Source organism: Delphinapterus leucas, chromosome 1 (assembly GCF_059928025.1).
Source record: "Delphinapterus leucas isolate spDelLeu-1000000601 "Yukka" chromosome 1, BTC_Dleu_Yukka2, whole genome shotgun sequence".
In the NCBI taxonomy this organism is placed as follows: Eukaryota; Metazoa; Chordata; class Mammalia; order Artiodactyla; family Monodontidae; genus Delphinapterus; species Delphinapterus leucas.
The window spans coordinates 152118822-152135097 of record NC_143129.1 but is presented as its reverse complement, the minus strand read 5'-3'; the positions used below and the strand labels follow the sequence as shown (position 1 = coordinate 152135097).

Here is a 16276-nt window from a genome sequence, read left to right as displayed (position 1 = left end):
GCAGCAGGGCCCTCGTGCATCCCTGTCTCTGGCATGACTCGGGCCCTCAAGGATCCCGGGGAACGTCCCCCTTCCTAGTCAGTGCTCAGCCCTTCTCACTGCGCCTGCACCTCCCTGAGGCACTCGAGCCTCTCCTTCTTGAAACCAAACAAAGCCCCCACCTCCCCCACACCTGCCTGCATCTTGAGAGCACTGTCTGCGCTCCCTACTGTACCTCCTTCTCAAAGGTCAGTCCACTCCCGTCGCGCTTCTGTGCCACCGCGCTCCGAAGGCGCTTGCTCCAAGGCCGCCAGTCACCTCCTCGGTGCTGAATTCAGTGAGGACGGTTCAGTCCTTAGCTAACTTGACCTCTCCACAGCTTTGGACCCTTGAACCCTCCCTCCTGGGAACATTCTCTTCCTCTTAGAAACAAGCCCATTAAACTTCATCTTCTCCCACAAAGCCCAGACTCCCAGCCGGAAACCTGGCTTCATCCTTGCACCTCCTCCTCCCTCATGCTCTCCCCGCCACATTTCCAATCTAGTCTGTCACCAGCCCTGCAGATTCTTCCCTCCAGGGGTCTAGAACCCATCCCTTCCTCTCTAGACTCACTGCTACCCCATTCCACTCTCCTCCCCCTTCGCTCCCTGCTGAAACCCCTCCTGGGCTCTCCCAGCCCTAGCTCCCTCCAGGCAGCCCTCTAGATTTTGCTGGAGCTGAGCAGAACTCGCCAGGTGTGGTCGGGTGGCCACGCTGCTCCTGTTGCCTCTACGTTCACCTGGCTAACTCCAGCTCAACCGTCAGAGCGCAGCTGGGACGTCGCTTCCTTCAGGAAGCCTTCCTTTGCCTCGGTGATGGGGAACTGCTGTGTCCAGGTCTGTATCCCCCACTGGTCTACCTTGAGGACCAGGATTATATCCACCTTGTTTGCTGTCACATCCCCACTGGAGTGTCTGGGTCTCCCCAGGCGCCCAGGAAATATTGGTTAGACAAATGGTTAAGGTCAGAGGGGCCACTGCGGCCTGCCTTTATCTGTCTCTTGGTTTTGAAGTCACTCGGTGCCCACTTCCCCCTATTCCCTCCTCACTTTGGGTCTTGGGAGGGTGTGGTGGACAGCTGGGTGGGGACTGGAGGTGGATTCTAGGGCAGATTCTTACTGAGTTAAAGACGGGGGAGGGATCAGGGTAAAGCAGAGGGGCCCAGGGAAGCCTCTCCATGCTGTGTGTCCCCCTTCCCCTGTTTCCCTCTCTGTCGTTCTCTTTTCAGAGAACTGTGCTTAAGGCTACAGGCGCTTGACCTCTTGTCTGGGCACTACTCAGTTCCCCTGGGGTTTAGGGCTGGATATAGAGTATCTCCTCCAATCCTAAAGCTACCCTCCCCATCGTCTCCCTTCTCCTTTCATCTCCTTGCACTCCCTCCAGCCTCCCCCAACGCCTGTAGCTTGCACTTGCCTGAGCCGGTCCAGTGGACACTTCTCTGCTGGTCCTGCCCCCAGGAACCCCCAGGGGGAGGAAGGATCCCTAGAGAGGATGGCAGCCAGGGGGGTGCCAACTTGGAGAGGGGTGCTGGAGGGAGCGGCGGCCGGCCCCCCTCACTCACCCGGCTGGCGGCTTGCAGATCCCCGGCTTAGCGGGTGGGCGGGGGCGTGAGGGCAGAGGGGCTCCAGGGAGCAGCTCCCAGGGACCCGGAGGTGCCAGGAGGGCCCTGGCTGTGGGCTGCGCCGTTCGGAGCGCCCATCTCAGCTTCCTTGCGGCCCCTCGGCTCCCTTTGACCCCCCACGGATCAGCGTTCCCACCAAGTCTCTCCTCTTCTCTTTGGCTCCGGCTCCGCACCGCCCTTCTCCCCTCCCCGCCTCTAGGTTTTAACGCTTTTCAAGCGCCTGGCAATGAACTCCCAGCCGCCCACACACTCTCCAGTCTGGACTTCGTGAGTCCGGGATGGACACATTGCCGTTCACTCTAGAGCGACGGGTGTAGGTCTCACTGGCTCTGTCTTCAGTTTCTGGCGGATTCCCAACCCTGGGCGGGGGTGGGGCGTGGGGGGCGGATGGGAGGGGGATGCAGCGGTGACAGCAGGAAGATTTTTCCGGGGATGGGGCTTGTTTTCAGCAACCCTTCTCCAATCACCCTCCACAAATCCTGCATCCTAGAAAGATGTGTGGCCACGAGCCCCTTATACAGCTCCTGGTGGGATTTGGTGGGATTTGTAAGGGTTTCTTCGGGGGTGGGAGCGGGGAGGGAGTGCTTGGCCTGCCTCCAGGCTGGACTGTGTTGGCGAGGACTGGGTGGGAGTCTGAGGTGTTGATTTTCCAGGACCTGGGGGAGTTCAGCTGGAGGAGCATCTCCAACCCCCTCTTCATTCATTCACTCATCCATTCATAAATCCGCCCTGATGTGAACCACGCGCCAGGCCACCTTCATCCTGACAGTGGCCTGGGAGGGACCACTCACCTTCCACCTGCAGATGAAGAAACTGAGGCTCGAGGCCTCACAGTCTCTTGCCCAGGCCCTGGAGGGGGGAGAGGGGTTGCTGAACCAGTACGTGAGTCTTATCCCTAGACTCCAGCTCCAGCCTGGTCAGTCCTCCAGGTTGGCCCAGTGGGAAGGTGACTTCCAGGGGGCTGCCTGGACCAAGCACTCCCCACCTTTGGTATAGTCTCAGCACCCAGCCCAAGGCTGGCTAGTCACATCCACAGTCGAGGTCAGAACAGGGCTATTGGATAGAACTGATTTCATTTATTGAACAGACCACTGTCCTATAACCTGTCCCTGTCCCCCCCCACCCCGCACTGAATGGAGGGTTCTGAACCTGCTCGGAGGGGAGAGGGCGCTTTCCCCTAACACTACCCACCGCACCACCCCTGCCTGCTTGGCCCAACCTCAGCTTCTTCCAAAGCATGGATGGGGAGAAGTCACGTGTCTCCACAGGGCCACTACTGGGACCAGGTGAAGGCGGTGGGGGTCAGGGGTAGAGATGCAGTTGGGGAGGAGGTATCTGAACACTCACCTGGACTGGGGGAAAGGAGTTCTCAGGAAGCCCATGGAAGGGGAAAGAGAGGAAACAGGCCCAGGCCTTGAGAACTCCCAGAGTTTCAAGGGTCCTTGGAGCCCCACCCAGTTCTTCCCCAAAGAACATAGCTCTTGCCTTTTCACGTGTTCATTTCCTAATTTAATCCGCTCTGATGCCCAACGCTGCTCTGTGCCTGGCCCTGCCAGGCATCTGGGATACCATAGCCCTGCCTGGGGGAGATCATGGCTGGGAAGGGTTGATGGTGGGCGAGGGGGGGGACCACAATCCCTACAGCTCAGGCACCCCTTCCCCACTTCCACCCCATCCACCCCTAGGCATCTCTTTGGGGTGCTGCTGGTGAGCATGAAGATGGACCGGAGGAAGCATTTCCTTACTGATCAAGGAAACCAGGCCCGAGTTATTGTTGATGACGATGATGTTGAGGAAAAGGAGAAGGGAGAGGGAGCAGGCGGGAGGGAAATGCAAGGAGGGGGACACTGACTTCCCTCGGGCTGGAGGAACACAAGTCTCCCCAGCCCAGCAGCATTTGTGAAATTTGTTCTATCCATGGAGGTCTGTCCCACTGTGGTCAAGGAGTTGGTCCCTGGGGCCTGTGTAGAGGACAGCAGAGGGTAGAGCCGTGGGTGGGGAGAGAGAAGAGGCCTGGGTGCCAGGTTTGGGACAATCTCTCACTATGGGACTTGATGAGTCCTTTTCCTGCAGGGCCTCAGCTTTCCCATCTGTACAATGGAGTGCTCTCTCCTGCTTTTGGTGTGGTTTTCCAACATCCAGTGGGTACCTTCCACGTGCCTGGCCCTCAGCGCCCCCACTCTCGTGAGGGGGAAATAGACAGAGGCCACTCAGAGTGCTGGGAGCTGTGACGGAGGGGAGCCCTGGGGCTGTGGGAGCACAGAGAAGTCAGGGGAGGCTTCCAAGAAGAGGTGTCATCTGCACTGATTCTTGAAGAATGAGACTCTTCCTAGCTTGTCTTTTGCTCACCAACCAGGACAGAGGTCACATGGAGAAGATGTCTCCACAGAGGTCATACAACTCTGCTTCCCCCTGAGGTCGCAGGTGTATGAGGAGTGGCGTGGAGGGAGGAGCAATGTTTCCTGTATAGCCTGGCTCCAAACCCTGTACACATGTGGAGCCTTGAAGTGGCTCTACCGGGAAAGCCTAGGGAATTGTTTTTCCACTAAATTTAAGCCATTTAACATTTATTGAGCACTTACTGTGCACCATGATGGTAACTGGAAAAGGGCAATAGACAGCAGGTTTAAACAGGATTAGTAACTGTTTTGTGAAAAAGAAGACTTCAACCTGCCTGGAGGGTGTCGAGAGAGGGAGACAGAGGCTGGTGGAAGAGGATGAGGAGGGCATTGTGGTTAAGGGGACACTTGGAAGGAGGCCTTTAAGGATGGGGGACTTGATAGGCAGAGAGGAGCAGAGTGGGGGGCACCCAGGAGAACACAGGCCAAGGCTTGGGAGCTGGAACGTGTTTCGATGGTTCAGGAGCAGTGAGAGGGTGGGGAGAAGAGGAAGGCTGGAGGTCTTGTTTGCAGTCAGATCATGAAAAGCCTTAAATAGTGGAGTCAAACCCCAAGAGTCTCAGCACAGGGCTCAGCTCAGGAGACACCTCCTCCTGGAAGCCTCCAGGCCCGTGCGTCACCTGGGCTCCTGTCAAGGCAGCGACCATTTTGTTTTTCTAGGCTATGCCGCTGTCTGGTTCACTGCTGCTCAGGGCCCGTTCCTGAGGAGCTGCCTGGAGCTTTTGATATTCAGGGGAGTCTGGTCCAGGCCCTCTATGCAGCCAGTGAGCTCCTGAGGCCCAGGGCCAGGCCCAGACCCGGTGTGGTTCCTGTGAGCCTGTGGTTCACTTCCCTGGCCAGGCTGGAGCAAGAGACTGGGGTATCACTGGGCCCCAAATTCCAGAGGATCCAGACAGTTGATCAAAAAGGGAAGAAAGCCAAGCTGCGGTTCAGAGAGAAAAATCCAGGTCAAGAGCCTGAAACCAGAGACACCGTGGTCCAGGCCCCACCCCACTACAGGGAATCCATTTCCAATGGCCTTGGTGAAAGCAGGTCTGGCATCTCCAGGACCTGGTTCATCTCTGGTTTGGACCCGGGCAGGCTCTGAGATTGGGGTAGCGGGTGGGAAGAGAGGGCAGCGCAGGGGGCAGCCCGTCAGCCCCTGCCTCAGCCCTCCCCAGCCCCCCGGCCCCCTGGCTTCAGCTTCTCCAGGGTTCTGCTCACGGTGGACAGGCTGCTGCGGGCTCCTGCGGGAGAGACCAGGACAGGGCTTGCTGAGTAGACAGGTCCCGGGTCAGAGCCACCCAGAGGGACACGGGGTCAGAGCGGGCTAGAATGGGGAGGGAGGGAGGCGCGGGATGGTCAGAGTGGCCCTTCTGGAGGACAGCAGCATGGTGTGGGTGTTAGAGGCAGGACTCGGGGCTGAAGGCCTGGTTTCTGGCCGCACCACCTCCCGGCTGCCTCACGTAATCTCCCTGTGCCTCAGTTGCCCCATATACAAAGTGGGGCTAATTATAGCACCTGCCTCATATGGCTGTTCTGAGAATGAAACAAATTAACATATGTAAAGTGCTTGGCAGGGTGTCTGGAATGGAACCTTCTGCTGAGTATAGGCACTTCCACCGGCAGCAGACACAGGATGGAGGCATCTTTGAGAAACGCTTGCTCTGGCATCTTCCAGTGTGTGGGGATGAGGGAGGAGGGAGATGCCCAGTTTCAGGTACCAGCTCTGACAGCTGGATTCCACAATGGAAGAGGAGAGTGAGAAAATAAGCGGGCATGGGGCCTAGGGGAGGGAAGGGGGCAGTGTGGTGCCATGCTGGGTCTGATAGAGAAACCCTGGGGACCAGAGGAGCTGAGCTCAGCTGGGAGCAAGAAGGGTTTTGACTAAGCTCATGGAAGAAATACCCAACGCTGCTGCCTCCCTGTGATCGGAGAAGTCCCCTCTGCACTTCCCTCAAGGTTTCTCTGGGGCCCCACAGAGATGTGCACCCAGAGGGGGAAGATGGCAGATGGACTCCTGGATTTCTGGAACTTACCTTCTTTATTACCATTGGCGCTGGATCTTCCTTCCCCGTGGTCTGGCCCTGGCTGGGGGTGGATTCTTAGGCTCCCTATAGGATGAGACCACCCCAAGCCCCCTGGTTACCAAGCCATTCTCAAATCAAGTCCAGCTTTGGGAAGGGAAGGCCTTCCTGTTATCTACTCTCCATCCCTGCTGCTGTCTTTGCTCCACTACATTCCTTTACGCCTCCCACGTGATCTGAGCTGATCTGGGGAGAGGAGTGAAGGTGGAAGAAATGGGCCCTGGAAGGAGAAGGTGGCAGATTTTTATTTTATTTTATTATTATTATTTTTTTGCGGTGCATGGGCCTCTCACTGTTTTGGCCTCTCGCATTGTGGAGCACAGGCTCCGGAAGCGCAGGCTCAGTGGCCATGGCTCACGGGCCCAGCCGCTCCACGGCATGTGGAATCTTCCTGGACTGGGGCACGAACCCGTGTCCCCTGCATCGGCAGGCGGACTCTCAACCACTGCACCACCAGGGAAGCCCAAGGTGGCAGATTTTTAAGGAGGTGGAGGTCCCGGGGAGACCCAGGGATATGTAGCCCCACAGGATTGATGGAGATGGGAGCGCATATGTGGGGAGCTGAGAAGAGGAGGGGAGCTGTACAAGGGTCCTAAGGTCTCACACACAGCCAGTACTAGCGACACACGTGGGCTCGGCTCCACTGCAGAGTGGGCCACAGACTTACAAACAAAGCGTCTCACCCAGTCCTCTGCTGGGGGCCGGGGAGAGGACTCACCTATCGTAGGCAGGATGTGGTCCAGGTTGAACCGAGCCTTCAGGAAGGGGTAGGCCAAGATGAGGAGCCCTGAGAAGAGAGACACAGAGGGGTTCCGTGATGGGGAGGGAGCCTGTTTAGTCTGAGCTGCATGAAGCTGTGGGCTGTGAGCCTGGGGGTGGATTATGGGTGAGCATGGGAGGAACCCCAGTGGCAGGGTTGGGACTGTGGGTGTGTAAATGCAGCCTGTGAGTGTGTGCGTGGGGGGTTCCCCAATACCCGGCCCCAGGAGGGGTTGGGGAGCAGTGCCTTCTGCGGAAGGGGCTACAGGCTGTGAAGGCCCAGGCCCCTGGCTCCACACCGCCCAGGTGATGAGCAGGTTGGCTTTCTTCCTTCCCAGCTGGCTGGAAATGGGCCCATTGACACTCCCCAACTCTCTGATGTCCCACCCTCCCCTAGGGCCCCCAGGGCAGGACTGGGGGTGCTCCTCAGTGTGCTCCTTTTCACCCAGACCTGGGGAGGGGGTAGCAGAAGAGCGGGTCCTGCTCTGCCCACTCCCAAGGGTCTGTGGCCCTTGGCCTGAGTTCACAGGTACAGATGCCCAGAGCCCACCAGCCTCGTGCTTCTGCTTCTGCTTGTGGCCCAGGGTGGCGGAGTGGGGCGAGGGATGGCACCCAACACCACGGTGAGTGGGACTGGCCCAGATAGACGGATAGATGCCTGGACAGACAGATCTGCTGCTGCGACATTTGGGAAAAGAAAAGGAAGCCCTCTCTCTGAGCTGGATCCTGTCCTGGCTCAAGGAGGGTCCCACAGAGGACTCTGTCCTCTTCCACCTGCCCCGCATCAACTCAGCCCCAGCAGGCTTAAGAGTCCCAACACTAACCCAAGAGCCCAGGGCTTGGGACTGGGAGCTGGAGCTGGAGTAGCCCAAGAGGAGTGGTCGCCAGCGCCTCCTCCACACCTGCCGACCCCTGCAGTGCACTGCGGGAATCTCACCCCAATCTCCTTCTCCCTCCCTGTACCCGCCCCCCCACCATGGCTGCCTTGCTCACACCTCTTGCTTCCATCCTCCCCAACCAAATTCCTGATGACCCAGCTCTTCCCTCCATTTCTCGTTCACCTGACCATGGCCCCGGCTCCCTCTCCGAGCCCAGCACCTGCTCACCCACAGCAGCGGCACCAATAAAGATTCCACCCACGGCAGCTGCAGCTTTGGACACGGAGACACCAATGATGATGCTGCCGGCCACGAGGCCGAGGGCCACGCAGGCCAGCTGCAGGCAGCGGAAGTCTCTGCTGCTGATGGGGATGTCCATGCAGGCCCACCCGGGGCACAGTCTCCAGCCAGCGGAGCCTTTTCCCCTGAAGAGCCCTGGAGGTCTCAGTCCTCTTGGATGTCTCCTTGCTGGAGCTCCACCTTTAGGGAAGGGAGTTTCTGGGCAGTAAGATTCTGGGCTGGTAACCCTTGGCTTTATCTGCAACCCTATCCGACAATAGTCTTAGCTAGGATCTCTCCCAGGTCGCCCCAGCTTACTCTTCCTCCCCTAAAGGCCCCTGAAGCTGGAAGCCACTCTCGGAACTTCTGCCTGGTCACATCCTGCCTTGGCTGCCAGAATTCTGGAGAGCTGGGACTGCCCCACGGGCTCCTCCCCTGTCAGCCTCCTCTCGGGAGAGCTCAGCCAGAGCTCCCCTGCCCAGGACCTCCTGCCCCAGCTCCCTGGAGCCTGCTCAGCTGCCACTGAGCCTCCGCCTATTAAAGTTTAACGCAATGGAGGTGGGAGGCGGGGCTGGTCCAGAGGACGTGGCTTCCTCAGAGATGCAGGCGGCAGGAGGTGCTGAGTTATTTATGAGGTTGCAATGTGAGCTGCTGCCCACAGGCCCACTAGGGCAGTCAGCCCAGGTTCCACTGTTGGTCCTGGACGGGGCAGGATGAGCGGGTGGCTTCACATGCAGCTCGGCAGCCAGAGACGTGAGGAGACTCCTTGGCCACATGCTCAGGACCCACTCTGCTGTCCCTTTGGTTGGAGGTGCACCTGGGGGCCTCTGCTTGGGGACTCAGAGACAGAGGCATGGAAGGAGACCTGGACGAGGCTCAGGAGACAGGAACAGCGACGGGGACAGGAGGAGGAGGGGGAGAGGGTCCTGCCAAGTCCCCTCGCTAACCCCACCTCTCCCCCTCCCCCCTCCCATCAACCCCTGGGCCCCCAGGCAGGGCTGAGAGGTCCTAGTATGAGGACCATCTCAGGCGACCCTCTCCTCCTCAGGTAGGCTTCCTTTCAGTTGCCAGTGGACTGAGAAGGTGAGCCCTTCCATCTGCCCTGGGATCCCGGGCGGGGGGCTGACAGGGAAGAACAGTGGTGGGTGCAGGGATGGGAGGAAACACAGGCAAGCTAGGGGGCTAGGGTTGGGAAGAGGAACTGGCAGGGGCTGGGTGTCAGCAGTCAGGGTCAGGAGACGGGGACAAGGCTGGCGCCTCCTGACCTCTGGGCTGAGCTCTGCCCAGCCTGTCTGACCTACTTGCAGAAGCCACCAAGTCAAGGCCGGGCAGCGGTAACCCAGCCCAGCCCGGCCCCGCACCCCAGTGCCAGCCCTCATCACTAATTGCATTCTCTGGCCGTTAATGTATCAGCACAGTTCCCAGGGTCCCATCACCAGCCCCACTGGCCTCTCTTTGGATCTCCGGTCTCTCCGCTCCATGTCTGCCGTCCGATGCAGCCAGGCCCAAGGCCTCTGGCCTCCACCTGCCTCCACAGCTCCTCCTGCCCCCGGCCCCCTCTTCTCCTCTGCGGCCCTTCTGCTAGTGTGTACCTGGCCTCTGCCATCTGGAGAACCCTCATCCTGCAGGACCCTGCTTGGGCAACCCCAACTCTGCAGAGCCATTCCTGATGGCACCAGAGTGGCTGCATCCCCACACTGAAGTGCCTGCCACCTGTCTCCTCTGTAGACGGTGAGCCCCCTGAGGGCAGGTTCAGGGCGTGAGCACCACTGAATGGCCAGTGGGCACCTGGGCTGGGCTTCTGGACACAAGGACAGAGCTCGGGGAGGGCTTGGACCTGTACGACCACCTCAGGTCGGCAAAGAGGAGGGCCGCGGGCACCATGGGACCTCTGTCTCTAACAGGAGGCTTTCCTGGGTGGGGGTAGGGGCCTGGGAAGGCCAGGGTCATCTGACTGAGCTTCAACTGAGGGAAGGCCCTGTCAGGAAGCTGGAGTGAGGCCTGGGCGGGGACACGTGTGAACTCAAAGGTTTGAAGAGAGGAGGGGTGACCGCAGAGCACTGATGGACCCCAGGGCCATGTTCCCGGCCCCCATACGAGGAAGGCCCTGGAGGTGGGCATCCCAGCCACAGCTGCTGCTGCCAACATCCCCTGTGCCTCTCGCCAGGATGAGGTCTGATTATTCCTCTAATTAGGCATCAAATGACAACCCATGTCCGTGTCATACAATTTATCCCCCACTGACTAGTTTTAGAAGGAGCCATCAAAATAGTTGTCCATGAAAACGTATTCCTGAGACATGAAGCTTTGGGAACCTGAACACCCTCCACAATGCGCCCCCCCCCCACCCCTATTAAGTGTTTGCATAACTCCGGCCGGGCAGGGCCTGTGCCGGCTCCTCTCCTGGTGTCAGGCTGAGGGCGACGCTCCCATACCATCAGCAAGACAGAGGCTCCCCGGCCACATCTCCGAGGTGGGAACCTTGCACTGTGGGACTCACTTTGCTCATCTGGTGAATGGGGATGGGGATGGCAGGGGCCAGAGTCAGGGATGCCTGTGCCTTGTGAGTTTCAGATTCCAGAACACCCTGACCTCTAAAAACTGGAGACAAATTCTAAATTAGAGTTTTCCTTTGACACTGTAAATCCCTCAGGGCACAGAGGCAGAGCTGAGCATATGGAGGAGAGACACATTAAGCCACCATCGGTTACAAGATCACAGAACCTCCCAGCTCCTTTCCAGAACAGATAGGGAAACCGAGACATGGGGAGGTGGAAGGACGGCTTCAGGGTCCATGATGGAACCCAACGTCCAGATTCCCCGCTCAGCTGGGAAGTACGCTAGCACATCTCTAAATTATCTTATTTGAGGTGGGAGGAATTGGCAACCCCATCATTAGAGGGAGACATGGTGTTCAGAAGAATCAGTCGAGGCCTGCGTCGTTCCCGCATGACAGGAGTATCACTAAAGGCTACTGGAAACTTGTGACACCTGCTCCTCTGTTGATTACAAATGTAGAGAGGGAGACTTGCCAATTCTTTCCTCAATACTGGCTGTACCAGCTCTGAAGAAGAAAGTGCGTGCTTGCCCTTGGGTGATGAGCTTACTGGCACAGGTGGACGAGATGGGAGCCCAAGGCTCTAGAGCCTGACCACCCCACACTTCCCCATCCCCGAGCTCAGAGCCCTCCTAGCTGAAGCCTCGATCCTCCAGGCCCCCAGATCCAGAGAGTGGCTAGGCCGTGAGCCACTGCTGAATTCTGTCACAAAATCTCTTTGTCTGACAGGGAGGCCAGGGCTGGAGGGTGCCTGCCTATGCTCTTTCCTTCCTGGAAGCACCAAGTCCAAGGGTGGCATGGGGGTGGGGAGAAAGAGTGGGTGAAAAGGCCTCAGCTTGGTTTAGTTCTGTTTATTTTCCTTGAGGGGTGAGGACCTTGGAAAAGAGCTTGATTAATTCACCGATCCCCTGGGGGACAGGCAGCTTTCCCGGACTGTTTGGAAGCTGAAGTCAGGGAAGTGGCTTCCAAGGCAACTGCTACCATGGCAACAAGAGTGCCAGCCGTGGGGGGACCTTGCTTCTCGCTGCTCCCCTCAGACCTCAGCAGCTGGAGCAGTTGGCATGGGACTAGGGCACTGCTGTTCACCAAGCTGGATCTGGAGAGGGGCAGTCAGCCAGAAGGGAGGAGGGGACCTCAGAGCTCAGGCAGGTGGACACTTGGAGGGAGAAAGACTCCATCCCTGTACCTGAGCCCCCAGACGGAGCTCAGACAGGAGTCCTCAGGGTCCATTTGAATCAGGACGGGCTGGGGCCGAGGCCTGCCGAGACTGGATTTGAGGCAAGAAGCCTGAGGTCCAGGACACTCCAGCCCTCTCCTAAGGGCAGCCCGCACGTGAGCCCTAGAGCTGGGGCTCTGGCTGCCACAGTTCCAGGCCCCAGAGCCTCCCTCAGCATGTCTGCCTCTGCCCAGCAGAGCCAGGCACATGGCCTGGTCCCCAGAAAGGGCAAGGGACTTCCCAAGGTCACCTAGTGAACAGTGGTAAAGGAAGGACTAGGACCCAGGGCCCCAGCCCCCAACCTGGCTCTTCCCGTGGCATAACAGCTGCCCCGTGGGGACAGGGACCCCCACCAAGAGGGACAGAGCAGCCTGCCAGCAGGAGGATCCCACAAAAGGCCAGAGGCCAGCCCCGTGTGGAAAGGCCAGACACATCTCCACCCACACAAGCCAAGAAGAAGGTTTCCTCATCTCCATCACTGGGGCCCAGTTGAGCAATTCTGCCCTAGGAGACAACAATAAAAGTAACTACAACCATCACGGCTACTGTAATATTTATTGAGCACTTACTATGTGTGCTTGGAACTGCTCTAAGCACTTTACATTTATTAATTTGTAACTTTCACAGTAGCACCACGAGGTAAGCACTAGCCTCCCCAATTTTTGGTTTAAGAAGCTGAGGCCCTCAGAGATTGTGTAACTTGCCCAGGGCCCAAGGCCAGTAAGTGGAAGAGCTGGGATTTGAACCCAGGTAGCACAGCTCTGGGTATCAGGTCTCTGGGAAGAATTCCAGTTCTACCTTCCTAGCTCTACAGCTGTGGGCAAGCTATTTTTTTCCTTTTTCCCCTTGTTTTTTCATGTTAAGTGGGGTAAAATAGCACCTTACCTCATATAACTGCTCTGAGAATTAAATGAGATAATGCCTGTGAGCTTCTCAGAAAGCACTTGTTACTTAGTAAGTGCACAATAACGCCAGCAAAACCAAAGTAGGCACAGTAGCATTTAAGCAGAGCTGTGGATGAGAGAGGCCTTGCCAGGTGGACCTGGGGAGTGGGATGGGTGGAATACTCGGTCCAGGAAGCTCCTGTAAGTCACATCCCTGCTGGACCAACCTGGAGGATTGACCAGGGTGGGGCTGGAGTCCAGAGACAAAAGTCACACCCTGCTTCCCAGTCTCCAGGGACAAGGAGACTTTGGGTCAAAAGGCTCAGATTCTGCAGGCCAATTTATCCAGCCCATCCCACACCGGGTAGATGAAGAGGGGACGTGAGGATGGTACGGGTTCCTGCAAAGGAAGGACCATCAACAAAAAGTATGTCCTCGTTGACATGGAGGATTCACAGTGCAGAACACCTGGCAGCCTGGCCCATGACCTGCCCCCACAGGGAAGAGCCCCGCACCCCATCTCGGCTCTCTGCTCCCACAGGGAGCAAAGCTGGCAGCAGCGCTCAGTCTTCTGCCCTGACACTCAGACCTCCCTCTGCCACCTCCTTGGGAATTTCTAAAGGCCCTCCCCATACAGTCCTCTGAGTCTGGTTCTGAGGATTACTAAGGCAATGCGCACAGAAGCCTTCTGCTCGAAGAACGTGAGGACTGTGGATCGAGGGGCCATTTTTCTTTGTTACTAACGCTGGCAGGACAAGCACAGTCCCAGGCACACGATGGAGCCACAAGAAAGGCTTAGTGCTGCTTCAGACAGACGGGACTCTGCTCCACTTGGGTGGGTGGGCTGCGCTGGGTACAGGGCACGCCTGTTAAAGTGCTTTTTGAAGCCAGCTTGTGTGATGGTTGCTGACACGGCCTCTTCCACTGGATAGGGAGATCCTAAAAGGCAGAGGCTGTTTCCCACTTATCTCTGGGTCCTGGCACAGAAAAGGAGATTGACAAATGTTTGATGAATTTCATTTCCTCACCGAAAAAAGAGAAGCAATGATCCCTTCTTCACCTTGTGCTATATTCAGAGGTCTTGACAAGGGGCAACCCCCCTTGGCTGGACCCAGCCCCTCTCTAGAAGGCCTGTCTCCTCCTCAGGGTTGCAGGTGAAGAAAGGACCACCAGGAAGGCACTAGAATTTAAAACAGTTTTATTAAAATAAGCACAATGCATAATAACATCCTTGTGTTGTCAAAACATCTGACATATGCAAACCGATTTTCTTAGATAACTAAGCAGCTCCGCTGATGCTCAGCTATCAGCTCCCCAGCAGAAGGCACCACACGGCTCAGACCAGGGTGGCTGGGCAGCCTCCGGACTGGCTCCACATCAGGCACAGAGCTCCTCAGTGCCCCAGACCTGCGCTGCCCTCCACACCAGGCTCGAGGAAGGTAGCAGCAGACACACTGGTCTCTGAGTCACTCATCATCTGAACAGCTTAAAACCAGTTAGAGTAACAGGAAGTAGCTCATTAAAACCCTCCAAGTGCATGGAGGTTCAGGAGAGAAAAATGAACCCTAAGAGCTCTGCAAAGTCCGTGGGCTCACAGTGGGAGTTTAAAGTCTCATCTTTGTCGGAAGAGCACGGTTAGAAAAAATGCCAAATATTGTAAAACACGAAATAATACTGACTTCAGCAGCAATCCCAAACAAAGTAGAGGATGATAAATGACGGACACATTTTGGTCATGGCAAAGAAAGATTATGTGCTTCTCTGAGCCATCGACTGGAAGACGGATCCGGCCTCCTGAATGCAGAAGGCTCCCTGCCCTCCCCTGAATCGAGGGGACGGCTTCCCTCAGCCAAGGGGGAGGACGTCCGGAGGACAGAGGAAGGTGGAAGGACCGCCAGAGGGGGGTGACAGTGCAGAGAGAGGGAAGAGCCTCTGTCAACTGACGCTTCTCAAGGCTGGCTCCCTGAAGGCCGCAGCCCCAGCCGGTGAGAGCGGGCTGGATCCTCGATCCGCAGGCGGGTGAGCAGGTGGGCAGGAGCCCAGTAAAGAGATGTCCCTGCCGCAGGCAATTATGCAAAGTGACAAGTGATAGTTTGCCTTTCAAAGACAACCCCTTAGGAAAAAGCTTTTTCCTTGAGGACTCTGGGGAAAGGAGGACGAGAGCCTTTGTGGATGAAAAGGCCTGGATGGAGCCGCAGAGCAGGCCCCTCACAGGTTTCCAGTGGGGCCAGGCCTGGGGCCCGGAGTGGGACAGAGCGCTGTGGGTGTTGGGCTCGGTTGCGTGTCTCCACTGCGGCCTGCCTGGGTCAGCGCCCTCCGGCGGGCCAGACGTGACTTGGAGGGAGGGGAAAGCTTCACGGAGCAGAGGCCCTCGGCCAGCGCCTCTGACTCCTTCGCCAGTTCATTCTCCTCATGCTGAGACAGCTGGCGGTTAAGGGCGATGGCCTCGGCCGCAAAGAGCGTCAGGTCCATTGTGCTGCTATTTCTGCAGGGATGGGGGAAGCAGAGAAGAGAGGGAGGCAGGGCTCAGTGGGGTCCGCCAGCCAGCTCCTCGACACCCGCACCAGTTGCTGCAGTACTATGCTCCCACTGGAATTTTCTGAGCTGGCACAGGCTGCTCTCTGAAGTTCTTGCATGGGTTTGGAATCTGACTTCACTGGGGCTGGAAAGGCTTTGAGCCTCAAGGACAGTCTCTGGACTTAAGAGTTGGGACAAGTGCCGCCTTCCATCCAGAGCCCCCTCTTCTGAGCCCTGCACACGCTCTACCAGAGGAAGGGTCATGGCACTTGAAACTCACCCACGTACATCGCTCTCCCCTGTCAGGACAGGGGGCTCCAAGAGCAGGGGCTGTGCCTTTACGTCTGTGTCCCCAGAACCCAGCTCAGGGCTAGCATGTAACGGGCACTCTGGGTTTGCTGAATCAGTTTTCTAAGGTGGATCTGAGGTTTGGAGCCTCAAGGCATCTGGATGCAGCTCTAAAGAATCAGGGAGGAACCCAAGCTGGGCTCAAATGAACTGTGACTATAAAGGTGTAATACTTCCCTGTTTAACTCCCGGAAACTGGCCAGGAGGTTGGTTCCCAGAGGGCTTCCCATGAGGCTTTATTTAGCCCTGGCCCTTGGGGAATAGGGAGTGCTCACTGGGAACATGATCTAGTGTTAAAAGGCACTAGAGTCAAACACATCTGCGTTCAAAGTCCCACTCCCTAGGCTACTGTGTAGCCTTGAGTAAGTTAACTTGATTTATCTATACCTCAGTTTTCTCATCTATAAAATGGGGCAATAGGAGCACCTCTTTTTTAAATGTATCATAAAGCTTATGAGATTCAATATATGTAAAGCCCTTAGTACGATACCTGGCGGGTGGTTAAGTATTTCCTATACAGTGGCCATTATTATTGTTTGTCTAGCAGTATATATGACACTTGGTCTCTCTGCCTTACAAGGCCCCAGGTTCCTGCTACTTTCACCAACCCGCAGTGGTAGAAGGAAACCTTGGTATGCTTCGGGCTGTAAATAGTGATTTCCAGTTAGGATTCATGTGGATCCAGAAAACAGGTTTTTCTCCTGCAAACAGCCTAAGGCGGGATCTTAAAGATGC

General features: G+C 57.0%; 2 protein-coding genes across 6 annotated transcripts in view; both read right to left on the bottom strand.

Annotated features, from left to right (window-relative positions):
- Positions 1-1839: 1839 nt before the first annotated feature.
- KNCN (kinocilin) lies at positions 1840-9536 on the bottom strand. Of its 3 annotated transcripts, XM_022575618.2 has the most exons (4): positions 7969-9536; positions 6822-6890; positions 6056-6130; positions 1840-5263 (listed from the first exon to the last, which is right to left on the bottom strand). In XM_022575618.2, the coding sequence occupies exons 1-4, from the start codon at positions 8117-8119 to the stop codon at positions 5184-5186; spliced, it is 375 nt and encodes a 124-aa protein (XP_022431326.1). In that variant the 5' UTR covers positions 8120-9536; the 3' UTR covers positions 1840-5183. The 3 variants fall into 3 exon arrangements, with proteins under 3 accessions (XP_022431326.1, XP_022431325.2, XP_089779381.1); XM_022575617.2 differs by lacking the exon at positions 7969-9536 and having other exon boundaries at positions 6822-7799; XM_089923255.1 differs by lacking the exons at positions 1840-5263; positions 7969-9536 and having other exon boundaries at positions 5271-6130; positions 6822-7799.
- A 4321-nt stretch (positions 9537-13857) lies between these two features.
- The window catches only part of MKNK1 (MAPK interacting serine/threonine kinase 1), a 33229-nt gene continuing 30810 nt past the window's right edge, over positions 13858-16276 (bottom strand). For all 3 annotated transcript variants that reach the window (XM_089923201.1, XM_022575613.3, XM_022575615.2), the window contains one exon: positions 13858-15161. In XM_089923201.1, coding sequence (XP_089779327.1) covers positions 14885-15161 — 277 coding nt within the window. In that variant the 3' untranslated portion in view covers positions 13858-14884. The remainder of the gene's footprint in view (positions 15162-16276) is intronic.